This window comes from Syngnathus floridae, chromosome 5 (genome assembly GCF_059516105.1).
Source record: "Syngnathus floridae isolate MCC-2025c chromosome 5, RoL_Sflo_1.0, whole genome shotgun sequence".
Lineage (NCBI taxonomy): Eukaryota > Metazoa > Chordata > Actinopteri > Syngnathiformes > Syngnathidae > Syngnathus > Syngnathus floridae.
In genome coordinates, this window is record NC_142417.1 from 12856552 (window position 1) to 12884509 (window position 27958).

The window sequence follows — 27958 nt, forward strand, 5'->3', positions numbered from 1 at the left end:
CTGTCATCTTTACATCAAGACATTGGGTAAACAAGATTGTGATTAAAAAGGCTTGACTTTGAAGTATTAATGTCCATTATAGCGGTTCGCATCCTCTCATGTGACGTTGTTGACTGTAGAGCCCTTTATATTTGGCTGGAAGTAAAAAGATGTTTAGTTGAGCGTTGGGTTTGTCTCAGTCAGATTTAATTGTCCATTTTTAAGTGTTGCTCATATAACATGGCAGTTGTGACATGTGATGAAGGTGTGCTGTGAATTTACAACGTTAATAGGGTGGAAGGAATTTATCGATTCAATCAACTTTTACTGTTAAGCTCGGGAACACACACTGGGTGCTTTTATGTAAGACTTGCATAAAGTTGGAAAACCAGAGGGACTTGTTGCTTTTGCAGTCGATAACCACCACTTTGTATAATCTAAATAAATATGACAGGAAATATTCATGCATGTAGGTACTGGCACATACACACATGGTTCATGCAATGATTATAATACTACTGTGCCTCACCCTCTATACCAATGAGTGCGTATGGTGCAGTCTTGTAGCTGGTCAAGATCAGTGATTACTGATGTTGAAACCAGTGATTTGACATTGTTGTCAAATCTGAATTGTTTTGAATTCAGATTTGACAACAATTTGACATATCTATCTATCTATCTATCTATCTATCTATCTATCTATCTATCTATCTATCTATCTATCTATCTATCTATCTATCTATCTATCTATCTATCTATCTATCTATCATCTATCTATCATCTATCTATCATCTATCTATCATCTATCTATCATCTATCTATCATCTATCTATCATCTATCTATCATCTATCTATCTATCTATCTATCTATCTATCTATCTATCTATATGTGTGTGTGGCAACATGTGAATTTGACATTGATGAATTTGTGCTGATTTCTGAATGAGGTGCAGTGACATCATCCAACAACCCAAAGACAAGGTATGTCCATGTCGTGTCTTGTGGATCTGTGTGTGTGTGTGTATGAAGCACTTTCTATCAATGAGTCATAATTCTAACAAAGGTCACAGAATTGCCTACGGCAAAAGCGTCAATGGCGTAGTCTTAACGTTATTGTTGCCTTAGTAATGTTTATTTCTCAGGCCTTTATACTAGATGAGCAGGATGATGTAATACACATAAGGGACTAGTTATCTCTCGTGCAAAGGCAAAGTTAGACCGCAGAAATTTATCCTGAGGCTGGGCTCAACTGCTAGTAAAGCTGTGGTGCAATCAGAGCAGAATAACGATATTGATGCACTTGATCAACAACCAGCAGCTGAATTCTTGATTATTGTCCCAACCAAAATTAAAAGTTTATTAGAGTAAATTGTCTCGGAGGAAATTAAAATGCGTTTGTGACCTTTGCAGTTAGGTCAATCACAAATATGAATGGAACATATTATGTTGTTGGGGTGACTTTCTGCTTGTCCTGTCTTGGGTTGCCACAGCAACAACACTTGTGTCATTTTTTTTGGGGCACTAGATGATTTTCCTGATTTCTTGGTTTTTACATTAATGTTACTGATAATGTATTGAATTGTAGTTCTCAATGTGAGCAATGTTTTTTCTCTCATTATGGGAAAAATATTCAAGCAAAGCCCAGAATTGCACCTGAAAGGTCAGGAATATATTCATTGGGGTAGGAAATGAATAAGATATTAATATTTTAAAATCATAAAATAAAATTGCAATGCATTGTGAGTTTATGATGAATACAAGTGTGTACTTGTTTTCATGAACATGTGCTCAAAAGGTTGCACAGGGCCATAAGAACGGAAAAAATGACAGTTTTCAAAATCAGATGAAACCAAATTAGGCCTAAAATAAACTGAGAAATAAAAGGGAAGCCAAAAGAGACATGTTTTTATCTTTAATGATGGGGCCTTTGTATTTTATATTCACATTAAATTACAAAATTTGTTAACAGTGTTTGTTTTTTTACTCTTTGTATCATTGTATTTGTACCTTCTCCAAATATTGCCTTGTGACAACATCTTTACATAAAGTAGATCCATATGGAGTTCGTGCACAGTGTGTGTGTGTGTGTGGGGGGGGGGGTTGCGGGAAAGTCCAGCGAGGTACTTTCCGCCCCAGAAAGTTCATAGACTGGGGCCACCTGGAAAGTGTCTTCTTGATCAGCATGTGGGAATCATTTAGTCTTCCACCCTCTCCCTCTATGGTCTGTCTCCACCCTACTTCCCCTCCCACAATTTTTCACCAAGAGTGAGGCAGTAGGTGTAGAGCAGTGGTTCCCAAACTTTTTCAGACTAGCGCCCCCTTGGCTCCCCAGTGAATTCCAAATTCCAATTCAAAAATCCTTGATGTAGTGAAACCGCGATAAACAAACCGCGATGTAGCAAGGGATTACTGTCATTTGACCTGCAAGTGACGTCAGCAGCGTGGTGGTTGTTTACATAAGGACAAAGGATTCTATCACGGGATGACGAAGATGATGAAGGGCCCCACGTTTGAAGGATTTAATGATTTGGAGTGACACGAAGTTTGAAAAACGTATTTATGATATAGTTATTTGATATATTTTATTTCGTGTAGCAACTTGTATATGTTTTTTATTGTTACAGTTCAGTAGTTGTTGGCTCGTTGAACTCTTGTTTTGTTAAATAAAGAGCCGTTTACCAAACGCACGTGTTTCCTGGTACTTTGTTAACGCTACAATATAGTCGTATACTAGATCTGTTCGGCGTGCACGCGGCGTTGTTGACATAAAGGACGAGGAATTCATCGATGGATTTAATGATTAGGAGTGACACAGATGGTTTGATAATATTGTTGTTATATGATAGTTATTTGCAATATACTTTATATATCGTTATATGGGTCTGTGGAATGATTAGAAATGCAACTTACGAGTCCGACGTCAGCGGCGCATATGTGGCGCATACGCGGCATTGTTTACATAAAGGACGATCGATGGATTTAATGAATTGGAGTGACACAGATGGTTTGATAAACGTGTTATTTATGTAATACTTATTTGAATAACTCTGAACGTTACTCAGGCCTGTTCTCAGCTCCTTGTTTGTGTATATGTCACGTTAGCATACCGAATCGTTTAGCCTGTTGTTGCTGGTTCATGTCTGTTCTTGGTGTTGGATTTTGACAAATAAATTTGCCCCAAAAGTGCGACTTATACTCCGGTGCGACTTATATATGGTTTTTTTTTTCACTGTATTGTGCATTTTATGGCTGGTGTGACTTATACTCTGGTGCAACTTATAGTCCGAAAATTACGGTACATATATATTGCTACACAGCCAGAAATTCAATTGTACTGCAAAAAGTAGCTCACTAAAACCTAGCATATTATAGTCATGAATTTATCTGGCCAATACTGCTTCTGACAGAGCTACTGCAACTTGGCTCATCTTTTGACATTAATAATGCAGGAGACATGATTGACATTTTCACATTACACCATCAGCATGATAGTAAGTCATGGGAAAACCTGTCATGCTGGGAACGGTGAATATCCCACAACCTGATTTATTGATCTTTATTACACAGCTCTGCACTAATTTTCCACTCTGCCCCTTCTGTTCCTCTGATTTGTGTCTGCCAACATCCCTTCATGTTCTTCCATAGAGTTGACTTAAACGCTTAAGAACGCAAGAATAATTTTCATGTCACGTTTTTTCCCTCAGGCATAAGGTTTTGGTTGTGCTTTAATTTAAGCATGTGGCATGCACTTTGTTGCCTCTCAGAAAATTTAAACTCCTCTTATGCATGCCTGTGGGTTTAGTATGCCTTGCATGATTTAGCCCACTTTGTGATAAGATTCAGGGTGCTTATCTGACAATGTTTCTGAGTAAATCCTTTCTCACACTAATGTGATGCATGTTGGGAATCGAGATGCTCACCTTAAGAATGCGTGCGGGATGATATTAGTGCTGCTATGCATTCAGAGACCTCAGTTGGTTCTGCATGGTAGAGACTGAAGTGTTTGTGGCTTTTCTAAGATGTACGAGTTGTATAAATCATAAGACAGTCATTGTCGATGATGGAAACTTCAGTGTGATTTTCCAGGGTTCCCATGGATCTTTTACATGTCCTAAAAGGCATTAAACTATAAATCTTAGAACAAGGCTTAAATCAAATCAAATCAAAAGTCACACATAATAAGTAAGATTTTATGATTGTAAATAAGAGGGCTTAAAGGCTTATGATAATGGCCATCACGTATGTCCATGATGGGAATTGTTCAATTTAATATTTTCTAATGGCAGTTGAGCTGACTTGACAAATTGCTGATGGTCAAGAAATGTCACCTGTCTCTGCGAATCTCAACCAAAAACAATTGCTGAGGATGGTGCTGGCTGTAGGGCACCACAGCTGTCTCGAAGTTAAGTCGAGACCCAAAGGGGTGCCAACTGAATTGCTCAAATATCACATTTTCGTTAGCACGAAAAAGTGCCAAAATGTCAGCTCACCACAGGCAGTGATGGAGGATGGCTTGTTGTTGTTGTTGTGTCTATGGAAGGCAGAAAAAAAAAAAAACCTCAGATAGATGGGGTGGTGGGAATGTGACAGCAGCTGCATACACTTCCAAGTGTCATGGTATGCGGTTGAGGTGTGGTGACAGCTGGAAGGTGGTACTTGTCTATTCAGCACCTTCTCTGTCTTTTAAATGAGATATTTTTACATACATTTTCACTATACACAGACTGCACTTCTGGTCGCTGGAAACTTTTTGTTTTATTTTTGCCTGTTTGCCTAGTTTTTATTTTGCATATTGATGCTGATTTTGATTGTCTCCTGTTAAAGAAGTCACAATGTGTGATGATCAGTCCTTTCTTGATATGATTGTATGCCTTCATCGTTTTGTTTACCTTTTAGGAAAGGGTGATAAGCAGGCGTAACTGAGCTTCATATTCGATGCACTTTCTTCAATTTACCCCGATTACTTGATTCAGGCCAAGGTGGGTCAACCGATCACCTTTTTTAATTGGAACGCATTGCTTCCTAGTTGAGCAGAGCTCGAGCAATTGTTGAAATTACCTGGGAATTGCAATTTCACCCAAAAAAACATGTTTGTACATTCCCATGCTGCTTCCCACCTACCCATCACAGATATAAATCAAAGCATCTGCCTGATGTCGTGTTTTATCATGTCGACCTTAGCAAATGTGTCTGTCACAGCAGTCTGAGGTGTGTAAATTCTTTATGATGCATAATTTATCATGGTTACAGAAAAGAGGCGATGCACGCATGGAACATGTTTGCTCTACTGGTTCTAATAATGTGCATATTCAAGCAGAAACAAAACATTGATGAAACAAATAGAACTTGTCTGAATTATTCAAATTTAATTTTGTTTGAATACATGCAAACATTATTTCCACAGTCATAATTTCCTGCATTCACACGGCTTCTTGCATAATTAAATACTTCACTGGAAAGAAACCAAATTTACTTTTCTCAGCAACAATCGTTCGTTTCTGTTAGACAGTAGAATACAACCAAGCAAGACTGCAACTGAGTAAACTTCACTTTAAAATTAATACAAAGTGATGAAACAATTAGCTATAATGTGACTTTGCTGACCCAACTCCAGAGAAATGTTATGGTTGGCTTGTCAGAATATAGTGAGCAAAGGTCATTGCAGCAAAAAAACAACAACATTTTGTTGAGCGTATATTACTAAATCGATTGCATAGAGTAATGTAAGAATCGTGTGTGTCTCAAAGCCTGACAACTCAACTGTAACACTGCAGCCCACAGTTGCTATTTAAGGATTTAACTTCCAGTTGCACCATGTGGCAGTTTAACACGTGTAACTCAATTGTTTTAGTGGTACAATTCATAATCTTAAAGCTGCGGTTCATTTTCTGTGGCATCAACAGCAGCTGACAGATGTTTCTTCTCGGAACATTAGCTTGAGTGTCTGAAATGAGCCACATTTTCTTCAAGATGGCTTCCTATACAATGTTGATGATGTGATATAATGTATTTAACTACTGCAACACAAGCTTTGTCAAGAGAATTGGTACGAGTTCATAGTGTTGCAGAGGAAATTCAAGCTGCCGTTTTAATCTTTAAAGTTGAAAAGAGCGGCATTAAAATCTTCCTTCCGTCGTCCCTTTAGCTCTTGTGTCATCTGTCAAACATCATTACAGCTCTTCAACTTCAGCCCAGCAAAGAGCAAAAGTCTCTAAGTTGTCTTGTGTTTTGTTCATGGATTGGACCATAAGAACCTTGAGGTGTTTACTAAAGCAGAACATATTCAACCGTTGTCCTTATCTGCACTCCATGCAGGTGCTTAGCATGATGTGTATCCACACACTGTTAGGAGTCTTACTGCTTTACATTCACCGCGTGTGAGCCGGCGACAAGGACCACTATTCAAGTACTTCAGTGTGTTCATTTACAATCTGCTCTCCGCATTGCCTGACTAAGTGGTGACTGATAATCACTGAGGCCTATTTTTAACTCCCCACCACTCCCTCCACTGTAACTGGAGCGCAGAGTTGAGGTCTCTTTGAAATGAGTTGCAAAGCTTCACTTAGTTATAGTCAATCCTTCCCTCTGGGTTTCTCAAACAATTTCTCATTTATACTTTTGATGATTCTGCCGGAAACATTTAGAAGTTCATCTTGGCTGTAAAATTTTGGACTCGCCATCTGTCACTCTGCATGTTCACTAGCTTTCCTCAATGGTGGATGCACCTGCGCAATCTAATATTAGTGCAAAACACAATTCCAATGAAATTGAGAGGTTGTGTTGAATAAAATAAATAACACACGATAAAATTATTTGCTCATCATATTTAACCTATATTTAATTAAATACACAACAAAGACAAGAAAAGTAATGTTCAAATCGTTAAATATTTTTTAGCAAGTAATCATTAACTTAGAATTGTATGGCTGCAACACATTCCAAAAAAACTGAAAAAAAAAAAGACTGAGAACATTGAGGAATGCTCATTAAACATCTGTTTGGAACATCCCATGGGTGAACAAGTCAATTGGGAAAATATGGAATTAAAATATAATAAATCCTTTGATCAACATTTATTACTTAATGCCCAGCTGATGTTGATCCGGTATGTTGTAATTATTTGACAGCAATGATGTCATGATTGGCACTCACAAGTGCCGTACAAAAACAATTTTTCATTTCACTCATGACTGAACTACTGTATATATGTAGTTCTTTACTAAATATAAAAATCATAATGTAGTTCACTAGGGAATGAAAAAATGATCCCAATCACTGCCTGTATGTATATTAACACAGCTACGAGACCTCCTACAAACAAATCATTACACGACGTCAGTGCCAGCTTCTGGTGTGATGTATACAATTCGTACAGGGCTGTGACAGTTGGTTTCAACGCAACAAAGCTATAATTGTGAGTCTTTGGTGTTAAACTTCACAGATCCCTGTAAAAAAAAAAAAAAGTAGGCTTTGGAGGGCAATGCAAAAGGGGCTGAGATGTTGGCTTGTCATGTTAAAACAACGTCAGAAGAACACAGTTTGAATCCAGTTTGAATACTGCTGACTTTTTAGTAGGATGAGGGCGCGTGTTCTCTCCCCTTTTACTGCATTTGGAGCATTTGGCAAATGGAGCACACGTGGGTAGTTGCTGCCAAGGCTCGATCACTATACAGTAGCTTGACTGAGATAATCAGGATCCAAGTTGCTCAGCATGCAGGCACTTTGCGTAACATCTATATCTATTACATCTATACATTTGTCGAGTTGTAGCGGCTGATTATCCTGTCAAAGCCAGAGAAAAACAAATTGGAACATTTTCTGCATTGTCATTCTATTGTCCTAGCCAAAAAGAGATTAATTGGTTAATATTACATTAAAAAGCTATAATGAACCACCATGATGCCGATGGATTCTGTCAATTGGAAGTGTTTGTCTTAGTAAGTGATTTTGTTATTGAGACCATATAGGCCAGAGGTGAACTTTGGGCCTAAAACAGAAGTTGTTGGGAGAAAATAGGAACTGTTATTTCCCTTTGTCTTTGCCTTGCATTTGTAGTCATTTAGACCCAAAATCGACATTGTTGGCAAGCATGTGTGAAACTGCCGGGTCATCAAAAGTCAACAGTTGAGTCACAGTGCAGGTCAACTTGAGGGATCTGTGCTGAACTAGCTTGAGCTGGGCTCATTTGTGACGGTTTATGCAAGTGTGCGTTTATGCGTGACCTGTGACGGCTCCATGTTAAAACGTAGCGAGGAAACACTGAGGGTTTTGTTTTCCCTGACTAATACCCATGTGCAGTGTATCTATCTTAAACCGGAGGTCAACTCCCAAAATTTCTTTACAGTAATATGTTGTATGTGCTCCCACTAGTTTAAACATGGCATTCGGATGAAAATTTCATCTGTGCAACATGCTGCAGAAAACTGGTGAGCCTACTTTTCAAAATAGGACTTCTCTCAGACTCTAACAAAATGACCGGTGCCCACCACCGGATGGCCCAGACTGACCATTTGAGCATTTGCGGGACTCTCCTCCTTGGCCTGCATATAAATAATTTAGATAGATAGGTTTTTTTCAGTCTCTGTATGGCCAAATGATATTTAGCCTTATACCAGTCTGCAGCCTCACAGTTTGAAACTCTGTTATAATGGACTTTTCTCCAAATTGCTTTCATTAGAGGGTAGATGTATTTTTTTTGTGTCGACAGTTTCTAGGTCCAGCATCAACATCATGAAGTCTGTTTGCACAAAATCAACCACTACCACTTCAACCACATCTCATAGCCAGTCAAATATCGTTTTGCAATGAGTAGTTTTGAACAATCCTTTTTGTCGTGAATAAGCTGTGTTACTATTATAATATGACTGCTTTTTAATTTGATTGAATCTTTTAAAACGTAACTACTGGTGGACAATCCAAGGTGTAACGTCTTTGTGGCTCCAGCTCAACAATAACCACAAACAGAATAAGCAATAGAAAATGTGTACGTGCGTGCCTGCGTGTGTTGAGCAACTGATCTACAAAACCTGGAATTCCCATGAATGCTGGATCTGATCTTCCGTGTGTTTTCATGCTTCGTACCACCGATAACTCCCGAAGCACTGCAGCCCTTGATTGCTCACCGGTGGGCAGCGCATTTTGCGTCATCTGCATGTAATTATATGAGAATTATTGAACTCTTCCATTATGTCACTGGGCCAGCATAAATCAATGTGTTCACTGCAACTGCTGTTGAAGTCTGAATGCTTCATGAACAGGTCTGCTTCCTCATCTGGGGTTTGGATTGAAGGAGTCTTAAACTAGCTCAGCAACACCTCTTGTGATGTGGTCTAAAAGTGCTTCGTTGCATGCAAGTGCCTGAATGTGTGTCAGTTAAATATTGTTGAATGACAGTTCAGCCGGCCGACTGAAATAGAACAAGGTCCTCTTACATTTAGCAGATATAAATATTTCACCGTCTTCAGTGGAAACTTTGTCTTTGTTCTTTGTAGCTGCAACAAGATAGAGCTGTAATGAAGTTAACTGCTGAGAATTTGATGTTTTAATTCATTTTATTTGAATAGTATTAATTTGACTGTTGAGGCTCTGGTTCAGACTGCAACAAAACCATACTATATTGTCAGGAGAGTCCTCTTGGCATGTCATCAATTGTACAAACACTAAAATGACCAGAAAAAATTAGTTTCACTTTTGCATGATGTTGTAACCAGGGATGATATCAATAAATGGTGTCATAAAAGTTCTCTGATCCTGTCCACACTGATACCACATCACCAGCCTGACACTGTATATGTAACTTACTGGGAGGAATCATATAAGCCATGAATGACAACACTTTGAGGCAACTGTAAATTTAGTTCCACAAAATGAATAATAACCAGTCCGCCCCGTGAGTTGCGGTGATGACCGCCAAGCTTAAAAGTTTTGCGAGGCCTGTCAACCAAGCCACTCCGTGGGCGCACTGTGGTGAGTTGTGTTCCGTATATGGTCCAGAATAGTTATTAGATGATCATATTCTCGACACTTTTTCACTTTACCATGCAACGTGCTCAAAATAACTTTCAATAAGAGTTTAACTTTTTGAAACTTTTTTTCAGTTACTCGTGCGATTATTATTTTCCATAGTAAAATCCAATGTTTGTTTTGATGAAACACAAAAGATAATTTGTTTCTTTTCATGAAATAATAAAAATAATGAATAATTGCTGTTGAGAGGATGACAGAGGATTTGGAAGATTCTGAAGTTAAAAATGACTCAATAATCGCTTAATTATTAAAGCAGTTGTCGGTTACTTTGATAACCAATTATTTGCCGATTAATTAATTCGATTTTGACAATTAAAGTATCATTGTATATTGTTTATTGCTACATAATTTATAATCTACATATAATAAATGCTGGCTTGTGGGCTACTGAAGTCGTCATTATGTTTACACAAGCAGTCCCGTAAACAGTTCAGTGACCTACAATCAGATAGACTGTAAAAAAAATGTTCTGTACAGTATCGTACAACAATTAGAAAGGAAATAAACCTGTATTGGAATGCTTTATTTAGTAAGTTATACATTCTTGTAGTTTTAATTTTCATTTTTCTGTTTATGTTGTCCGTTTGTAATGACAAGTTGGCCCTCAAAAATGTGGAATATTTACGTAAAACACATGCCATGTTCAAGAAATGTTGTGTTTTTCAGTTACATTTAATTTAAATAAAACACATTTTCATCCTGTTTGCAAGACATAATGGCGTTTTCAAATATCAGTACTCGTTATTGCCAAACTGTCAAATTTTAGGATTTAACAAAAGCTCTCAAATGTTAGAGCGAGACAAAAACTTGACTGACATAAGCGGTATTGGTGCATCCCAAGCTAAGCTCTTCTTTATGTAGAACACATTTTGCCATGTTATATATAGACGTGTGCCTTCCTAATAGCGTAGGGAGCTGGTGACACGTATACAAGACCTGCTTGTGTGAATTACCATTAAAGGCACTTGAGTGTGCACTCTTGGGGAAGTGGAACTGAAAAGAACGCGACTACAAGGCTTGGTGTGTTACAGTAGAAACTCACAGGGTGTTACATTTATAATTTTAATTTAATGAGCGAGCTCTCCCGCATGACTGTCTGGCATTTTCTTTCAGTTCTGACAAAAAGTCAAGCTTTTAGAAGTGACCTTCACACTTTCAACATGGCATTTATCTTTCATCGAGGGGACTTCCACTTTGGTCCTTTTCCGATATTCGAATGAGGAGGAAAGAGCTACTCGAACCGGCTCTGCTGGCATTTGTGTTTCTCCACTGAAGCTTCAGTTGAGATAAAAAGAAAAAGGTTTGGATGTTGTTAATCTACATGGACACATTGAGGAGTTGCATATACGTATTTACTGATTACCACTGATATGTATTGCTGCTATATTACTCTATTGCCCGCATTCAAATAATATGGACCTGTTGTCATTTTCACAGCTAAGGAGCACTTGATGGTGCTTAATGGCGCAAACACTAGCACTGCACTGATTGAATTAACATAAAGTTTTTTTTTTTAAGTGACTATATGAATCGGCAAAAGGGATTGCAACTACAGTGTGAAGTTGTAGGATTTTTTTTCTAAATGAGAATACCTCAGGCTAATTAAATACAAAGAAGTTACTAAAACAACTTCCTTATGAAAATGTGCCTTGGGGGCTCATGAATTCTTAAATAGTCACCAAAAAAAAAAAAAAAGTCGAGCAATAGTCACTTCCAGCAAAACTTTAGGCTGACTTTATTTCTTGTCGCCTCACCTGTTGTGATAGTGCACTTCGTCAGTTTTAAGAGCAGCTATAACCTTTGGAACGTGAAAATACTGTCATACAGTCATTTAACATTTACGAGGACACAGAATTTGTTTGAGCTTCACATCCCTCTCATAAAGCCTGTCCTCTGTAGAAGCCTCTTTCTCTTACCTGCTGCTGGCTCGTCATATTTTCCACTGTGGGCTGACCATCCGGCCTCAATAGAAGCTCCATTCATTCATTTCAGTGAAGGAGGGGCTGCGTCCTGACGTCTGCTTTTCTCCTCTGCCGGCGAATAAGTGTGCACTTAAAACGTTCAGACTCATGAACCGTTCACTTTCTTCATGGCGCAAAAGCAACTGGGCTAAGGGGATAATCCAGACTCCCGGAAGGTTATGCAGAAATAAAAAGAGACTTGTTGCCTCGTGAAAGACAGACTGTCCTACGGTCCTCTTTAGTAAGAGCCATCATTCACAAAATGTTTACAGTAAACCTTTCATGCTTGTTAGTGTGAAGTGAGGAAGGTGCCACATTGAAGAGCATACTATGCCGGTCTAACGTGCATATCCACAGATGAAAAAAAAGCTCTTGTCTGATGAAATTAATCGAGCCACAAATCAGTCATGTATAGGTGATTTTAGACCTATGCACAGCTCTCTCATTATGATTTATGGCTCAGAGATGAAACAAGCGCCAGAGGCTGAAAGAGGAACAATTAGCACCGCCGACAGAATGAGCCTCTCACCCCCACTGCCAGCAACTGTCAAAAAAAGTGCTGAGCATTGGCGGTCACAAAGATACATTTCGCTCCAATTAAGTCTTTTTTGGGCTCGAGATTGTGCTATTTATAGCCCAGCAAGGTGGATGCAAACTGATCAGGATTCAAAGGCATCCCATCATGTGACATTTTCTCTCCTGAACACAGAAACGCTTATGAAGACCCTCACATCGCACACATGCACGCACTCATACAGACACACGCATGCACATGCACACAGTATTTTGGAATGGAATATTTGTTCTATTTCTTGATTTTATATACATTTGTCTATGTTGGGTTGTCAAAATGGTTATAGTGTCTTTTTTAATCGTTTTATTTGTTTCTTTCACATTCTACATAAATTCAACTAACCGATTTATACTCCCATATAGTATATTTATTTATACTACTATTCTCTTGACCCAACTTGTCATTCTTACAGCATTGTACCTTTTGTTCAATGGGAGTAATTTAATCATCGTAAGCTTGACTTAGATTACATTTTAAGAAGTGTGAATGGCTCTTATCAGTATGTGTCTTGCTATTGGCTGGCACCCAGTTAAGAACCACTACCGATATTGGGTGCATATAAAAGATATGATGAATGAGAAAATGTGCAAACTTTAGATTTGCAGAAATAGACATTCTACAGTTAGCACAGAGCAGCATCAATGCCCAAAACTGTTAAATCTAGGTCTTGACCTCTTCTCTTCATGGTGAAGTCATCAAGTTAGGCCACAGAAAGCTAACAGGGCTTTTTAGTCGGCTTGGAACAGCATCCCATACACTCTGTCCTTTTTATCCTTTGTGAATGTTTCTGGGTTGTTGCATTGCAATGCATTCTGAGTACAAAAAAAGCCGCAGCACAAAATTCATATCCAGAAAGGTTGCGATTGTGCTTGTGTGAATAGCTGCGTTCTCAGACGGCCCCCAGGGCTCTGTCAACCGTATTCCCACTTAACATTTTTACCGCTACAATAGAAATTACACTATGTCTGCTTCTTCCTTGACACATCCACACATTTTTAACATGGTAGGAGTAGTGTGGTTATCTTTTCTGCATTCAAAGCTACATCCAGACCCAACTGGTTCTTGGGAGAGCTTTCAAACCATGCCTTGGGCCGTTCTGTCAGGGTCAGTGAAGAAGCTTGGCGATACTGGAAATGAGACAAATTGCTTTCTGGATCAGGAGGGGGAGTATTATATTGAGCAAAGTTCTAACTAGGCTGCTTCTATAAAGAAAACTGTGTTTCTCCGCTGTAAGCAAAACATATGCATGTTTTTTTCTGAATGCACAGGTCAGCAAGCATTATCATTAGATACATCAAGGCTATGTAAACAGCTACTATGCGATTAATACTGCGGAATTACAAGGGCATGTATTTACCATGTTTGTATGTATGTATGTTTAGCGCTCTTTACACAGCGGTGGAGTTTTTGAAACAACCTTGTATTTGTACCTCCACTTTAGGTGTGATTATGCATTTGTTTCCACGCATAATTTTTATTTATGAATATGTGTAGCAGAAGGTAATGTGCACTTCACAATCTGTGCTTGGGACGGAGTTATAATGCAAAATATGCATGTAGTGATGTTCTGCACTTTAGCTTACCGTATTTTCCGCACCATAAGGTGCACCGGATTTTAAGGCGCACCTTCAATGAATGGCCCATTTTAAAACGTTGTCCATATATAAGGCGCATCGTATTATAAGGCGCACCTTCAATAAATGGCCCATTTTAAAACTTTGTCCATATATAAGATATATACATTTGGCCTTTGGACACGCCTGTTGTAGTGGCTCAATATTGGTCCATATATAAGGTGCACCTGATTATAAGGCGCACTGTCGGCTTGTGAGAAAAATTGAGGTTTTTAGGTGCGCCTTATAGTGCGGAAAATATGGTACTAATGTTCCTTTTCAATTGAGAATCAAGTCTCAAGTATGACGCCTCAGCTTCCCAAGGACAAGCTGGGCTTTTTGTTTCTGTGATGTTGACTTTGTATAACGGTAGATGATGTTGATAGAGATGATATAACAGTGCTGTTTCCATACGCTGACGAGATCATTGCCGTCCTTAATTGGCTCCCTGGTTGCACCAAAAACCTCCATCACACACATCTTTTGAAAACAAGTTTATCCTACTTCAGGTTGTAGATAACTAATGAGTTTTGAAGACCTTCATGTAGTATCTGTCTTTTAATGTGTCGCTACGTCATTTTCATGTATTTCATTGTATTTATTTTGTTACATTGCATGTATTGCATATATCACTACTGCCTGGGGTGGCTTGTAGTCTTTTGCATTAGACTACTGCTCGATTCACAACACTTTGAGCTAAAATTTGATGGGTGATTCAAAGGGGTCTTTATTCTTACTTTCTTGTTTATATCTTTTTGAATAATATTTTGTCCTAGTATAACTTGAATTTCCAACCCCACCCCTCCTTTTGTGTTGTTTGGTTCTGGTTAATTGGTAGAACTAAAACATGGTTAGAATCAAATGAATCGAAAATGAATCTCTATAGTATGCACAATATGTGTTCTGCGACTGACGGGCCACCAGTCCAGTGGTTCATTCACCTTTCAGCTGAAGTCAGAAGGGTTAGGCTCTTGCTCACCCGCAACGCTTAACAGGATAAATGGTAAAAAAAAATGGATGAATGAATATTCTGTACAGCAGGTGTCACCAACCTTTTGCAAGGGGCTGCTGGTGAAATAACAAATGTGTTCATATTATCTTTAATTCTATATGTTGTCGTTAATGGTTTTTTTTTCACAGTAACTTGGGATTTGCTTGAAACGGTTAGGAAAATATTAAGAAATAAGACTTGTGACTTACACATAGTATATGTCCTACCCCCATTCCTTGGTCCAAAGTCTTTTGGCCATTGTCCAATATTCATACAACATGTTGTTTCTCCTGATAGTTTGTCACCAGTATGTGAATGTTACTGTCCTTACATGACCACATGCATCATAATCCTTATGAGGATGCATGACTATGGCGTCCTCCTAAAAGTGCTTTGGGTAACATGAAAATAGAAATTTGTTGCGTAAACATTTCACCATTGTTTTTCCCAGCATTGTGAGACTGAGACTGATTTGTTCCTCAGTTGACTTTCCTCACTACTTTTGCAGGATGTGGCCCTTTTCTCTCTCAGTTTGAGAAGAAGTGTGCACACAATGCTGTTGCTAGAGGAGCGAAAGCAGTGGCATTCTCGTGGGTGGATTGGAGAGGATTTGGTCCTTGAAATAGAGGCACCTGTTCATCTGGGATTAGTAGGGAGCAGAGCTCTATTTTGGCTCAGATGGGACGTACTCCCACCGCACCCTATGCCCTAATGACTGCCTCAGAGTGTATATACTGTATACTATATACTTTTAAGTGAGTGGTTCTCTGGCGTGAGTCTGTGGGCTGTAGCGCTAATTGTCCTTCCCTTGACCAACTGGGAGAAAATGCTGTTGGTAAAATCCTTGTTTGCTATTTGCCAACTCAGACATGCAAATGCTTACATAATTGTGTTAATTACTACGACAACTAGGCTGAAAAGCATTCACACTGAATGAAACCAGGATACATTATGAGGTGAATGACCCTAATAGGAATGAGCCTCAGGCAGGGTCTAGTGATAATGAGGTGGCTCTGACTGTGCAGGTGAGAATAAGGTCAAAACTGTATAAACATGTTTAGATTCCAATTTTGAGTCACAATCATACACTTGAGTAAACTTTGAGAAGCTCATTTTTGGGGCGAGGTAGTTGGCTTTATTTATCGCTAACTAGTTTTCATGGGCTGTTTGCTGACAGACTCTTGAGGGTAGGCTCAAGAATGAATACTTTCATGTCTGCATATAGGCAAAGCTCTGGTTTTCCATTCCAGCTTGCCATGGTTACAGGGACAAAAAGACCTTGGCACCTTGATAAGCCGATCAGACTTTAGAAATTGCGCCACAATTTCATTAAAGCACAATTCACCAAACTGTCAGCACCTTATTGAAATAGAGCAGATGGCATGGCCCGAGTATCGGGGACATTGAGTGGAATCTTCGTAATAAGGGAAGAAACCAGCCAGCAGCTCGCAAGTCAACACCTTTTCATAAACTGTTTACCGGATCCTCTAATGCCTCAGAGCATCTAATAATCTGGAAAAGTCAGCCTCATTAAACTGCTTTTAATGCATTTGTTTATGAAGGCAGCAGTTTTGTATTTTGAAAAGCCAATTATATGAACTCCCTGTACTCACAAGAGAGCAGAGCAAATAAAGAATCGATATGTGCATATATGTGCAAATGTAATCACCCAAGAATGAAGAGAAAAACAATTGTTTTGCATCATACATGTTTTGTGCCATAATACATGTTTTTGCCATAAGCCAAAACCCCTGCTCAAAGTTCAATGCCTGCCTGAAATAGAATAATTCTGAGAAATGTACTTCATTTATTTTATTTATTTATTTATTTATTTATTTATTTATTTATTTATTTATTTATTTAATTATTTAATTAATTAATATGGACATCACAATAACAATGGACAAAAATCTGATGCACTGTTTTTAGTGTTATAGCACAAGTGCTAATTTTCAGCATAATTAAGAGTAGAAATCCTTTTTAACCGATTTGTGGAAGAATGGAGGCTCTTTTTTTGTACACTGTGCCCCAGTGGGGGTTTAGCACAAACAGTCTATATTTACTTACACAACCTATATTTACTTACATCCCCTGGCAAAAGCCTTGAATCGGCTGGATGATCAGCAGTGCCGTGTGAATCGGCTCAAGTTGTGAAAGAACATACTGACGGTCTCCCGTTAAATGTTAACACTATTGCAATATCAATTATGTAAACAGTTTTGACGTGAATGCCCTCACTCATGTATGTGCACTTGTGCTGTCGAGAGCTGTAATCTGCTGCATGCTGGAGCTACAGAGCCTCCATTGACAGCAGGTCATCCAAATTTATTGACCGCACCCCCCACCTCAGTCTGGACCCCTCTTTGTTCCCACGTTCCCATAGAACACTGGGGAGACCCTGCCCTGTGCCGCCAGCCACTGTGGCCTAAAAGAATCATTGTTTTGTCTTGGTGCTTGCTGCTCACTATATCAATGGCTCTCTTTGTTTCCTCTGCAAGCTTGTAGGACGTTGAACCTCATCCCAACGTGTCCAAGACGCGGCAGACTACATTTGTTTCTTCTGCACCGCTGGAAAAGCTTGCAAAATATCCAGTCACACATTTCAAACAATCAAATAGAGGGGAGCTACAGTATGACATCATCGCAAAGCTGCCATACTCCATCTCCTCTGAGTCTCCGCGCCCTGATTTTCGATTCTCCGGCGCTGTAAACGGATGTGCGCGAGATCCACAATAGCAAGTCGTGCTCGTACATATGATGTTTGCATATGATTATTGCAAGGTGTACTATATATGCATTTGCATGCATGTATATGTGTGTGAGACAAACCTCCCATCATCTGACTGACGTCACCATCCTTCAGGCATTGGGGGGGGAAAAAGCCCAGTTTGACAATCTGCAATTAAAATCCCTGAAGAAGATGTGAAGGAGGCCACTGATGAGTTATGTGCAAGGGGGGGATGAAGGAGGAGTGTTTAGACGAGGTGGAAAAGAAGTGCTCCGGGGAAGTGAAAGCACCTGCCTCCACTTCAGGAATCAAGATGGATTAAGGGGAACAACTGAGGAAAGGAATGCTGGAATGGAATAAGAGCGGTTCTGAGCTATAATTGAAGAACATTTTTATCCTCAGTAAATTTGTTGCTTCAGCCCGTTTGGCTACATCAATGTAGCACGGTCACAGGAGATGACGTTGATTCATGTTAAATCTGCGCAATTTAATAATTTCCGCTCAGGATTTTCTAAATTAATAAAATTCTATGGTTTAATCCTCTAAAACTAGCGTTACTGGATTTTCATATTTAGTGGCTTTAAAGTTGCTGGTGTAATTTGAATGGAATAAATCAGCACCACATTTTGACACTGTAAGTACTTCACTTGTGAAGATTAAAACCAGATTGACAGCTCATGAATCTCAATTGGATTTTACTTTTCATGCCAAATGGTTGCTTTTTTTTTTGGAAAGGGGGCTTAAGTCGAGTTACTTGCTAGCACAATTCATTAGAAATAAAGAGGACGACGTTTTTAAGCATTTTGGAAGCAAGCAGTTTGGTGAACATCAATAGTCAGCAACTATTAAGGTTCATATTTTCTTCACACTCCCATGAATTATACTTTGAGATAACTTCTACTTTTGTTGTGCATGGCTAAGAGTCAATCAATTTACATAGAAATGCTTCATGATTATCATTTAACGAGTCGTAGTAATGGCACGTAACCATTTTTTTAATACCTTTTGTTCCAACTGTCTTATCTAAAAGGGAATATTTGGTGTTCTGCAATTAATACTATTGTAGCCTACACATTCTAAAAGGATTGGATGATGTATCTTTGAACAAATGACAACACATGACATTTGTCAGACTTAATTGACACAGCTAATCTTTCTATTAAGCAGTCATCTTAATCAGTAACAACCATTTGCATTTCAATTATGTGTATGAGTAATACCGGTCTTAAAATTTGTCATCGAATTGCCCCAGTTAACTGCGACTGTCAGATTGAATATAGATTTAAGTCGAAAGACTTAAATCTATATTCAATCTGACAGTGACCTCAATCTTTTTATCTTTCAATCCACGCACTGAGCCTTATGGCATCGTATATGATTGCTTAGGGTTAATCATTTTTATAGTACAATTTTTGTTATGACCTAGTCCAATGGAGTCACCAGGCTTACTTTGAAAGCTCTAAATCAGAGAGATGGAGGAGGTATTTGTCAGTACAGCTTTGCATGGAATTGAAATAGAATTGTCGTATGTCACAGAAAGAGTTAAAGCCACATACTATAATTAGCACTGTGGAAGTTGCCAAGCTTCATACGACTGACATTTTGGGAGCTCTCTTCTCACTAGTTGTGTGTTGTGATTCAGGGTTGATGTTGCTGCAGTGTACCTTTCCTTAAAGCGGCAGTTTTCCTTTACATTCAAGAGAGGGACTTTGTGGATTTACGATTCTACAGTAATGTTGCGATGTGCTTGGCAGAGTTGCTCTAATGTGCTGCTTCAGTCATTCTGTCTCGCCTAGGCACAGTGACCCTGTCTGGGTGATGTCCTGTTCTGAGACGGGACCTCTCCGAGGGAGTATGAATCACGCTGGATCGTAGCCCGGTCTCAAACACTAGTGGCGACACAGTAAAAATAAATGACTTGCAGTCTCCACCGCTTACTCGGGGTTACAACTTAAAAACAATACATTGTTGTCCATGTTCAAGCATGAATGCCGTGGGCACAGACCTTCATCGAGGCTTTAACGTAATGCTTGCAAAATATAAATGCATAACGGTGATAATGATGGACTCTCCCCTATTGCCAGAAAAAAAAGTTTGATTTGGCATTTTGCCGTTCTTTTATAATCAGCAGTAGAAAAAATGTAGATTGCCCCAAATGTTTCTAAAGTACTCATAAGCTGTGCTCATCTCATCAATGCCATCTATTGTTGGTTGCGCATCAGAAAAGTTGGTTCTGAGTTTGAAATTTACAGTGAAGTAGCATCAAACACTTCACCAACTATTCTTGTAGAAAAAAAATATGAGTGTAAATTGCGAAAACATTTAAAAAAAATAATAACTGCTGATCGTCTGCTTCAGTAATTACTTTTATTATTTATAAATCAAGTATCGAAATAATCAATTCCTGATGCAAACTGTTGTCATCACAAAGTATTTATTCATGGAACAAGCAATAAATCAACTACTACTATGATAAGACAGAAAAAAGTACAGCAACATTTTAATTTAAAATAAAACTTTTGATAGTGAACATGGAAATAATGAGACTTTTTTTATTCTTAACTCCCATACAAGTCCAGAAATAAGTGAAGCATTTGTGTAGTTCATTTCTTTGACCTTTTGCTGACAGAGCTGAAGTTTCATAAAATGTGTTAAAATCTCATGATATTTCCGACCTCAAAGTTTGTGTGAGACTTTTTTCTCTCGCATATTTTGGTTAAACCCCAAATTATATGACTTCGGAAACATTCAACTTTGGAGGTTCCACACTCGGCATGGATGAAATATGACGTATGACGAAAGATGTGGCTAAATGGTTGGAAGAATATTTGCATTTGATAAATTCAGGTTGACATATTAAAGAAGTTTGTCCTGTTGCTGCAGCCTGTTAAGACCAAGTCTATAATTCTTGGCACTTTGCAGTTTTAACCAAGACAAATTCAATGACAATAAAAGTTTAGTGCTTAGTAAACCCCCAATATCACGAGTTGCAATATGCGGTTTTGGTGGTGGTGGTGGTGGGGGGCACGTGCATGTTTGTTTTTCGGCCAACCTGCCCCACACAGGATTTGGCCTTGTGCTTTAAACTGATTGATGAATTGTTCATTAAGCTGATTAGCCGTGCAGCAGCAAAAATGTTCAAATATATCAGGGTTGATGGCAGTTGTAAAAAAGGGAGCTGTGCAATTAAATTATTTGTCTTTTTTTTTTTGCTTGGGTGGTTGTTATTTCTGTAAAAAATACAATCTGAACGCAAGGCAAGCAGCTGCTCCGTTATGGTGCCAGCATTGCCCACCAAGCAGCGCATAATTGTGCCCAATGTCATTTATAATGCAGTCTAATCTTATATCAGTGTGACAAGGAAGAACAAGTATGGCTCTTTTACTCGACAAGTTTGTTCAGAGAACTCCTATTTGTCCCATTTATATTTAACGCAAGTCACATCAGTGATCGTCAGCTTTTACAAACAACACGCTCAGCCTTATTAAAACCCGTCAACATGGTGTCAGCTGCGGGCTGAGAGGATTGCTCTGTTCTCTGGAGTGCGTGTGTTTGCGCCATGTTTATTCAGTCCCGCTCAATCTCGGCTTCCCGTAGGAGGTGCGGAGCGAATCGGACTGACCTCACTGGTTGGGATTGAAGCGTGTGCAGATGGCACTAGCAGGTAACAGCCAAAACAGTCTTGCACTGAGCTGAAGAGGATTGGATGGACTACATGGTGGATGGTCATTGTTCATTTAGGCTCGTGCAATAAATGTCAACAACCTCAGTCAGTTACTCTTCCCATCTTCTGTCGATACGGGCTATGTCGATGGGTTCTTACTTGTCAAGTCCTGGTGAAGAATTGATGTCATGACATTTGATGATAAATGTAGTCAATGAGATTAAAATTGATATTGTCGACCATTTGTTACGTCTAATGGTGAAACTCGTTTAACTCGAGTTTTCAAAAAATAGCTCGTTTTGTTGTCTCCATTTGATTAAGGTTTAGGACTGTAAAATTTAAGTCTGTGCATAATGTCAAATCAATCCAAAGGGAAACTTATTTACCTATTTAAAAGTAAATATTTTGGTGATAACGAATTTGATAAGTTCATTATTTTATCATCAAACATTTTGCATTCAACTGAAAATATGCTCCGGTAATGATGGCATAGCTTGCGATCGTCACATGGGTTGTGATTGCCTGTCACGTAAAGCCTGAGCATGTGATGCTATTTTCAGTCGACAGTAAGTGGCAAAATGTTCTTAAAGGTGTTAATTGTACATGAAAACTAATGTTATCTACTTCACAAAATATTAACTTTTTACTGCTTAAAACAACTAAACAAGTATCCTGTTAAATAAAGCTGGAAAGGTTCATACATTATGCACTTTATGTCTTTGTAAACAATCAAAAGGCAGAGAAATGTACATTTTAGTGAGGAGTATTGCTATCTTTAATTAACACTGTATTTGCAGTACAATATTAACAATACAAGTATATAACCCTGTTTGAAACCTCGTCAGACACTGAAAGCTGCGAAGGACGGTTACCATAGTAACTGGACAAAAGAAAGTATCACAAGTTGTGTTTCTTTGTGAAGGAACGTCACCAACGACTGACCTTTCATACGTTGTTTGCCAGTTATTTTCAAGTCTATTTAAACATGGATCTTTATAAAAAAGATTTTTTATTTTATTGATTGTTTTGGTGTAACAATACCGTGGGGGGTTGGGATAGTCATTGCAACATTTGTCTTATAACTTAATATTTATGACATTTACTGTAGGCTATATATGTTTCTGGGGGCCTTTGTATGCAAAAGCTATTGAATCCAATTCCTTATCTTTGTGGCACACTATGCAAAACAATTTCTGAAAGAGCCTTGGGGGCTTCCCCTGCCTTGGCAATGGCCACACTTGCAGGTTCTGTTGAAGGAGAGGTTTAGGAATGTGACACAAGACAACTTCTGTCGGATTTACTTCCCTGAGTGGCCCAGTCTGAGCGCCGCTTATGCAGCTAGTCACAATCCGGCCTCTCAAATGTAATACCCAGCTTGGGTTTCACACTGTTACATATTTCTGGCTGGGAGAGCTTTACATTTACACACAGATTCCGGCACCAGCTGCACTTTGGCAGTGTTCAGTGACCTTACTACTGTGGTCAAGATACCCGAACATAGTAGCTGTACACCTCGAGTAAAGCCTTTAGTCTTTGGCTTTTAAGCCTTATTCATTCCGGTTGACCCATGGCTGTGCTCTGAACTGAGTTGGGCAGCAATGAAGATGTGTCCTCTTATTCGAAATGATTGAATTGGAAGAGAATAGTACGTTGCTCATGCTACACAAACATGGATGTTAGAGGTACCTTGACGCAAGCATTTACAAGCACACACCCATTGTTCCCTCAAATGGGATTACTTGCATTGATTATCAAACGTTTAAAAAATGTCCCGTCGACTCCCATAGTGCTAACTCAGACTTCACACTCTGACATCAGGGACTTTGGCTCATGTTTTGTTCCTGAGTGATGAAAGTCAGATGATCATCAGCATCATTTCCAGCTACCCTTGAATCACAGTTTTGCAATTCACAATATTTAATGAGTGTGTCACAAAATAATGGCTTCAAAATTAGTACAGAAATTTCCTGGACACATCATGTACTATTATTGTGGTGTCCAGCACTGCTGTTTACAGACTAAATCCATCCATCCATCCATCCATCCATGATCCATCCATCTGTCAGGTGAGCTCAGACTATGCCATGTTCTTGGCCCTCTCCTCTTTGCCATTTATCATCTCCCACTAAGTCATCCTCAGAAAATTTCCCAGCCATTGCTTCCATTGGGTGAATTACAACCACCTGCATATCTCCTTAAAACCTAATGTATGTGACAGACGGAACCTTGAAAAAATAGTTGCATATTAAATGACGATTGCAATATTGAAAGAAAACAAATCGAAATTAGTTCATAATTGTTTAGCACTAATTCTCTTCCACCATCCTCCCTTACCAAAACTTGGTTTAGTCTCAAACTGAGCTTTTGCTTATCAGTTCAAAATCCACTTTGGCAATATCTATTGCCCCGCTTCCCTTCAAGTTAAGAGTCAAAGCACATATCTAAAACATTACGCAGTTTGTATACTTTTACATAATACTTTGACTGGTTCAAAACTTGAAATGCTTTTTCTTCACAAGAGTTTTCTGAAGCTGAATTGTGATTGGTTGTGACTTGAGACTTGAACATATTATTATTGTATACTTTTACATAATACTTTGACTGGTTCAAAACTTGAAATGCTTTTTCTTCACAAGAGTTTTCTGAAGCTGAATTGTGATTGGTTGTGACTTGAGACTTGAACATATTATTATAAAAACAATTTGAGGGGGTGAGTTCCCCTTTAAATCAGGTCATTGAAATGTGAAATGGTAGCATGAAGAAGCAAAGCACTGCATTTCATTCTAAACAAACCTCTAATGCAATTACAAGAAAGCAGATTAGCAGTGAGCCAAAGTCAGATGGAAATACGTACAGTGAACCTTGCTGCTCCAAACTTGCCTTCTCAGTTCTCTTGTGTCATTGTTCTGTCAAGTCTTATAAAACAGGAATTCTTCATTTTAGTTGGCAGAAATGAAAAATGCTTTTAGTAGTGTTACAAGTGTACACTCGGTTCTATCCTGACTGAATGTTTCTGAACATTCTGAAGATGTCATAGCTACATTAAATCTTTCACAAATTGCTTCCTTTCTAAACAAATGGGTATAATCAAAGGGTCATTTATATTTAGTAAATCCAGCTTTCTTATAATTTACTGGCTCATATCGATATATCATATCTGACTGTTTTTCACGCAGAGGAAATGTATCACTGCCAGCATGAGGACCAAGATGGGGATTATACTTCTTTAATCCTTCTTTTGTCTGCCTTTCCTCTTCCCTTCTTCAAAAGCCAGGGATGAAATATGATTTTTCTGGGCTTCTTTTATATTCTTTTGCATCAGTGTTGTTTATATGCTCCTCTTTTGCCATCGAAGCAATTTCAATGCTAATCATATCCGATTATCCTATTTTTATAAACATTTTGATTACTGCAGAGAATTCTCCAACAGAAATAATGTTCTATGTTCTCTATAGTTACTTATACCTGCAAACCAATTAACCAATAACTGTTATCTCAACTATTTTCTCAGTCGCTACGCTGTCTACGGGCTGAATTCAAAATAGATTCTGGCAGTTGCACTTAATTTTCTCATTTCGCTTCTGGCTCGTCTGAAGACACAAATCCTGAATTTTTTAGCAGCCAGAAAAATTGCTTTTCTATCTTGCTCACTTGTAACATTTTTCACTGTGTAAATGGTAATCCTTTAGAAATCAAATGAATCGATCAACCCATCGCTTATTCCATCAGTTACTCAGGTAATACATGTGGTTGACTTTATTCCCCTTCCCATAAGAATCAAGTCAATACAAATCAGGTCCAGCATCAATGCATGTATCATTCAGCGAGTGTACCTGAAAATACAATCAAGCCAAAACATTCTGTCTCAAAGCCAAGAAGCATGAAGCAAGTGTGATTCTTCTTTCACTCTGTATCCAGCCATCATCTTTTGGTCTTAGTTTTGACCTATTTTGATCTTGGGCGGAACTCACACGAATAACATTGCTTGAATGACTGAGGGGCGGCCTGCAGCCAAAAGAAAATGTCCATGCTCATGCAAATTGTAATCATGGCTCGGGCCGGGCTGTATATGGTGAAAAGGCAGCAGAAGCATTAAAGGACCACACTAATTGACCTGCACTGTGGAAATGATGTAATGTAAATGTTAACAAGGAAATAAAAATAAAGATTCATCAACTGGTTCCAAAGTCGCCTATAGTAGTTGCAGTGGTAATTTAGTGCTAGGAAACAAGAGTGTGCGCCTACACGTTTTAATACCACCTTAAACAGATGGAGCTTGTTTTCGGGTGGTTGTCTCGACATCTCTAATTTCTGTATTTTTTGTCACTGCCTGTATCATGCTTGTTTTTGTGAAATCAAACCACATCACCCTGTACTATTTTGCTCCCAGGAATCATGTTACCTGTGATGGTTATTGATTTGTTTTTTGTTTTATTTTTAAACAAGAACAAAGGCTCACTTAAAGTGCATTTGAGTGTGATTGCAGGCTACGCAGAGACTCGTGATGAAAACACAACAGAATAGAAACCAAGAAACTGATCTTTATTTGTTCCTTCAGGTGCCCCTGGTTGACCAAGGTGATCTCACCTATCGTCCCTCTCTACAATGGCTTTGTCTTCCTCTTTGTCTTGGCCAACTTCAGCATGGCGACCTTCATGGACCCTGGTGTCTACCCCAGAGGTTTGTGTGCAGCCCTCTGCAACGGTTCCTTCTATTTTTACAGAGGAAATTTGACAAAATTTTAAGCAATAAGCACCATGCTACACGCAAGACTGATTATTTTCCAAGAACATAAGAATCACTGTGGATCTTTTGGTTTACAAAAACACTACTGTCAAACAAGCCATTGAAATCATTTTTGTAAGAACTTGTGTTTGCGGAGAGAATCACTGAAATCATTCAGCTTTTTGAATTCAGAACCACAAAGCTGATTTATTTCATCGTTAGCCATTTGTTCTGTTGAGACATTTGACACAGTGACGAAGGGAATTGCCACTTTGGTGATGGCAAGCCGTCACCGTAGCATATGTAGTTAGTTTCATGCTTGTATTTCTATGGTACATGCCACATACTATCCTCCAACTCCCCAAGCAATTTATGATGTGCAGCAGAAAGATGCCAAATGCCATTTCACTGAGTTTGCTGCATTTGCTTTATGTATACTCAATGGTTTGATTATTATTTTTTTTCTTCACCAGCAAAATTAATCCTCAGCTAGAGTTATTGGGAAAAGCGGTAGCTCTATGAATTGATGCTGTGCAGCAGAATAAACCCTTTAAATCGGTCCATGTTCATGACTATAAATATAATACAGGGCTGGAAGGGAGAATTTTTCCTTTTTTGAAAAATATTGCAAACAGCTGCTACTATAAATATTGTTTTGTTGTTTGAATAATTGTCTATGTGTGACAACTAGCCTAAAAAGCACAGTAGAGGTTATGTTTTTGTTTAACTGTGACAATAATGACTGCTGTTTTTTTGAATAACCTTTAAAAAAAAAAGGAATCCAAAATCCCTTGCCTGACTGTGTTCGTGTATGCACAGCGGACGAGGATGAAGACAAAGACGATGACTTCCGAGCGCCTCTCTACAAGAATGTGGAGATCAAGGGCATTCAGGTTCGGATGAAGTGGTGTGCCACCTGTCACTTCTACAGACCACCTCGCTGCTCACACTGCAGTGTCTGTGACAATTGCGTGGAGGTGGGTGTCGAGAAATGTGTTTGAGAATATGAATACATATTTACCCACAGCAAGGCTCTCAATTGTAGTACGCTCTGGAAGTCCTAACCACCGCACCTCGGAACAGTGTGTGCTGGAAAATGATCCTGCCATTTAATTGTTTTGAAAGCTTATTCATTAACTTTATGCAATATGTCTGCTTCAGGTGCAATTTTTATAAGAATCTTAACACAAAAATGTATCAATGCCAAATGCATGTATTAGGCTAGAATAGTGTTTAGTGTCACTCTTTACTTTTCGTCACATTATGTGTAGAGCTACACCTAAATCTCGATTTTACTCGCTTTGATCCTACGCGACTTTCTGTCTAGCGCGGTTTGGTCATGGACCTCAATTTTTTTGTGATAAATACATTTTCAAGTAGTATTTGAAATGAACGATATAAGGACCGTATGAAGCTAAAGGACTCGTGCGTAAACCATAGGTGTCAAAATCAAAGCCCGGGGGCCAGATACGGCCCGCCACATCATTTCATGTAGCCCACAAAGACAAATTGTGCATGGACTTTATGTGTCAATACTAAAATTACAAATTGCCTTCACTTTTGAAAAATAGAGAAATTGCTAGCAATTTTTATTACCATTCATCATTTTAAATAATTAGAACAGTTTATACTAGTCTGTGATTGTGTGGGTGACAGATAGCAAAAGGACCCCTTTGGTTGCCCAACAACATGGCTGG

At 38.7% G+C, this 27958-nt stretch overlaps 1 protein-coding gene across 2 annotated transcripts in view; it reads left to right on the forward strand.

Moving 5' to 3' along the window:
• Nucleotides 1–27958, forward strand: part of zdhhc8b (zDHHC palmitoyltransferase 8b) — a 39706-nt gene that overhangs the window by 5883 nt on the left and 5865 nt on the right. For both annotated transcript variants that reach the window (XM_088375137.1, XM_088375136.1), the window contains 2 exons: nt 26095–26216; nt 27081–27238. In XM_088375137.1, coding sequence (XP_088231263.1) covers nt 26095–26216; nt 27081–27238 — 280 coding nt within the window. The remainder of the gene's footprint in view (nt 1–26094; nt 26217–27080; nt 27239–27958) is intronic.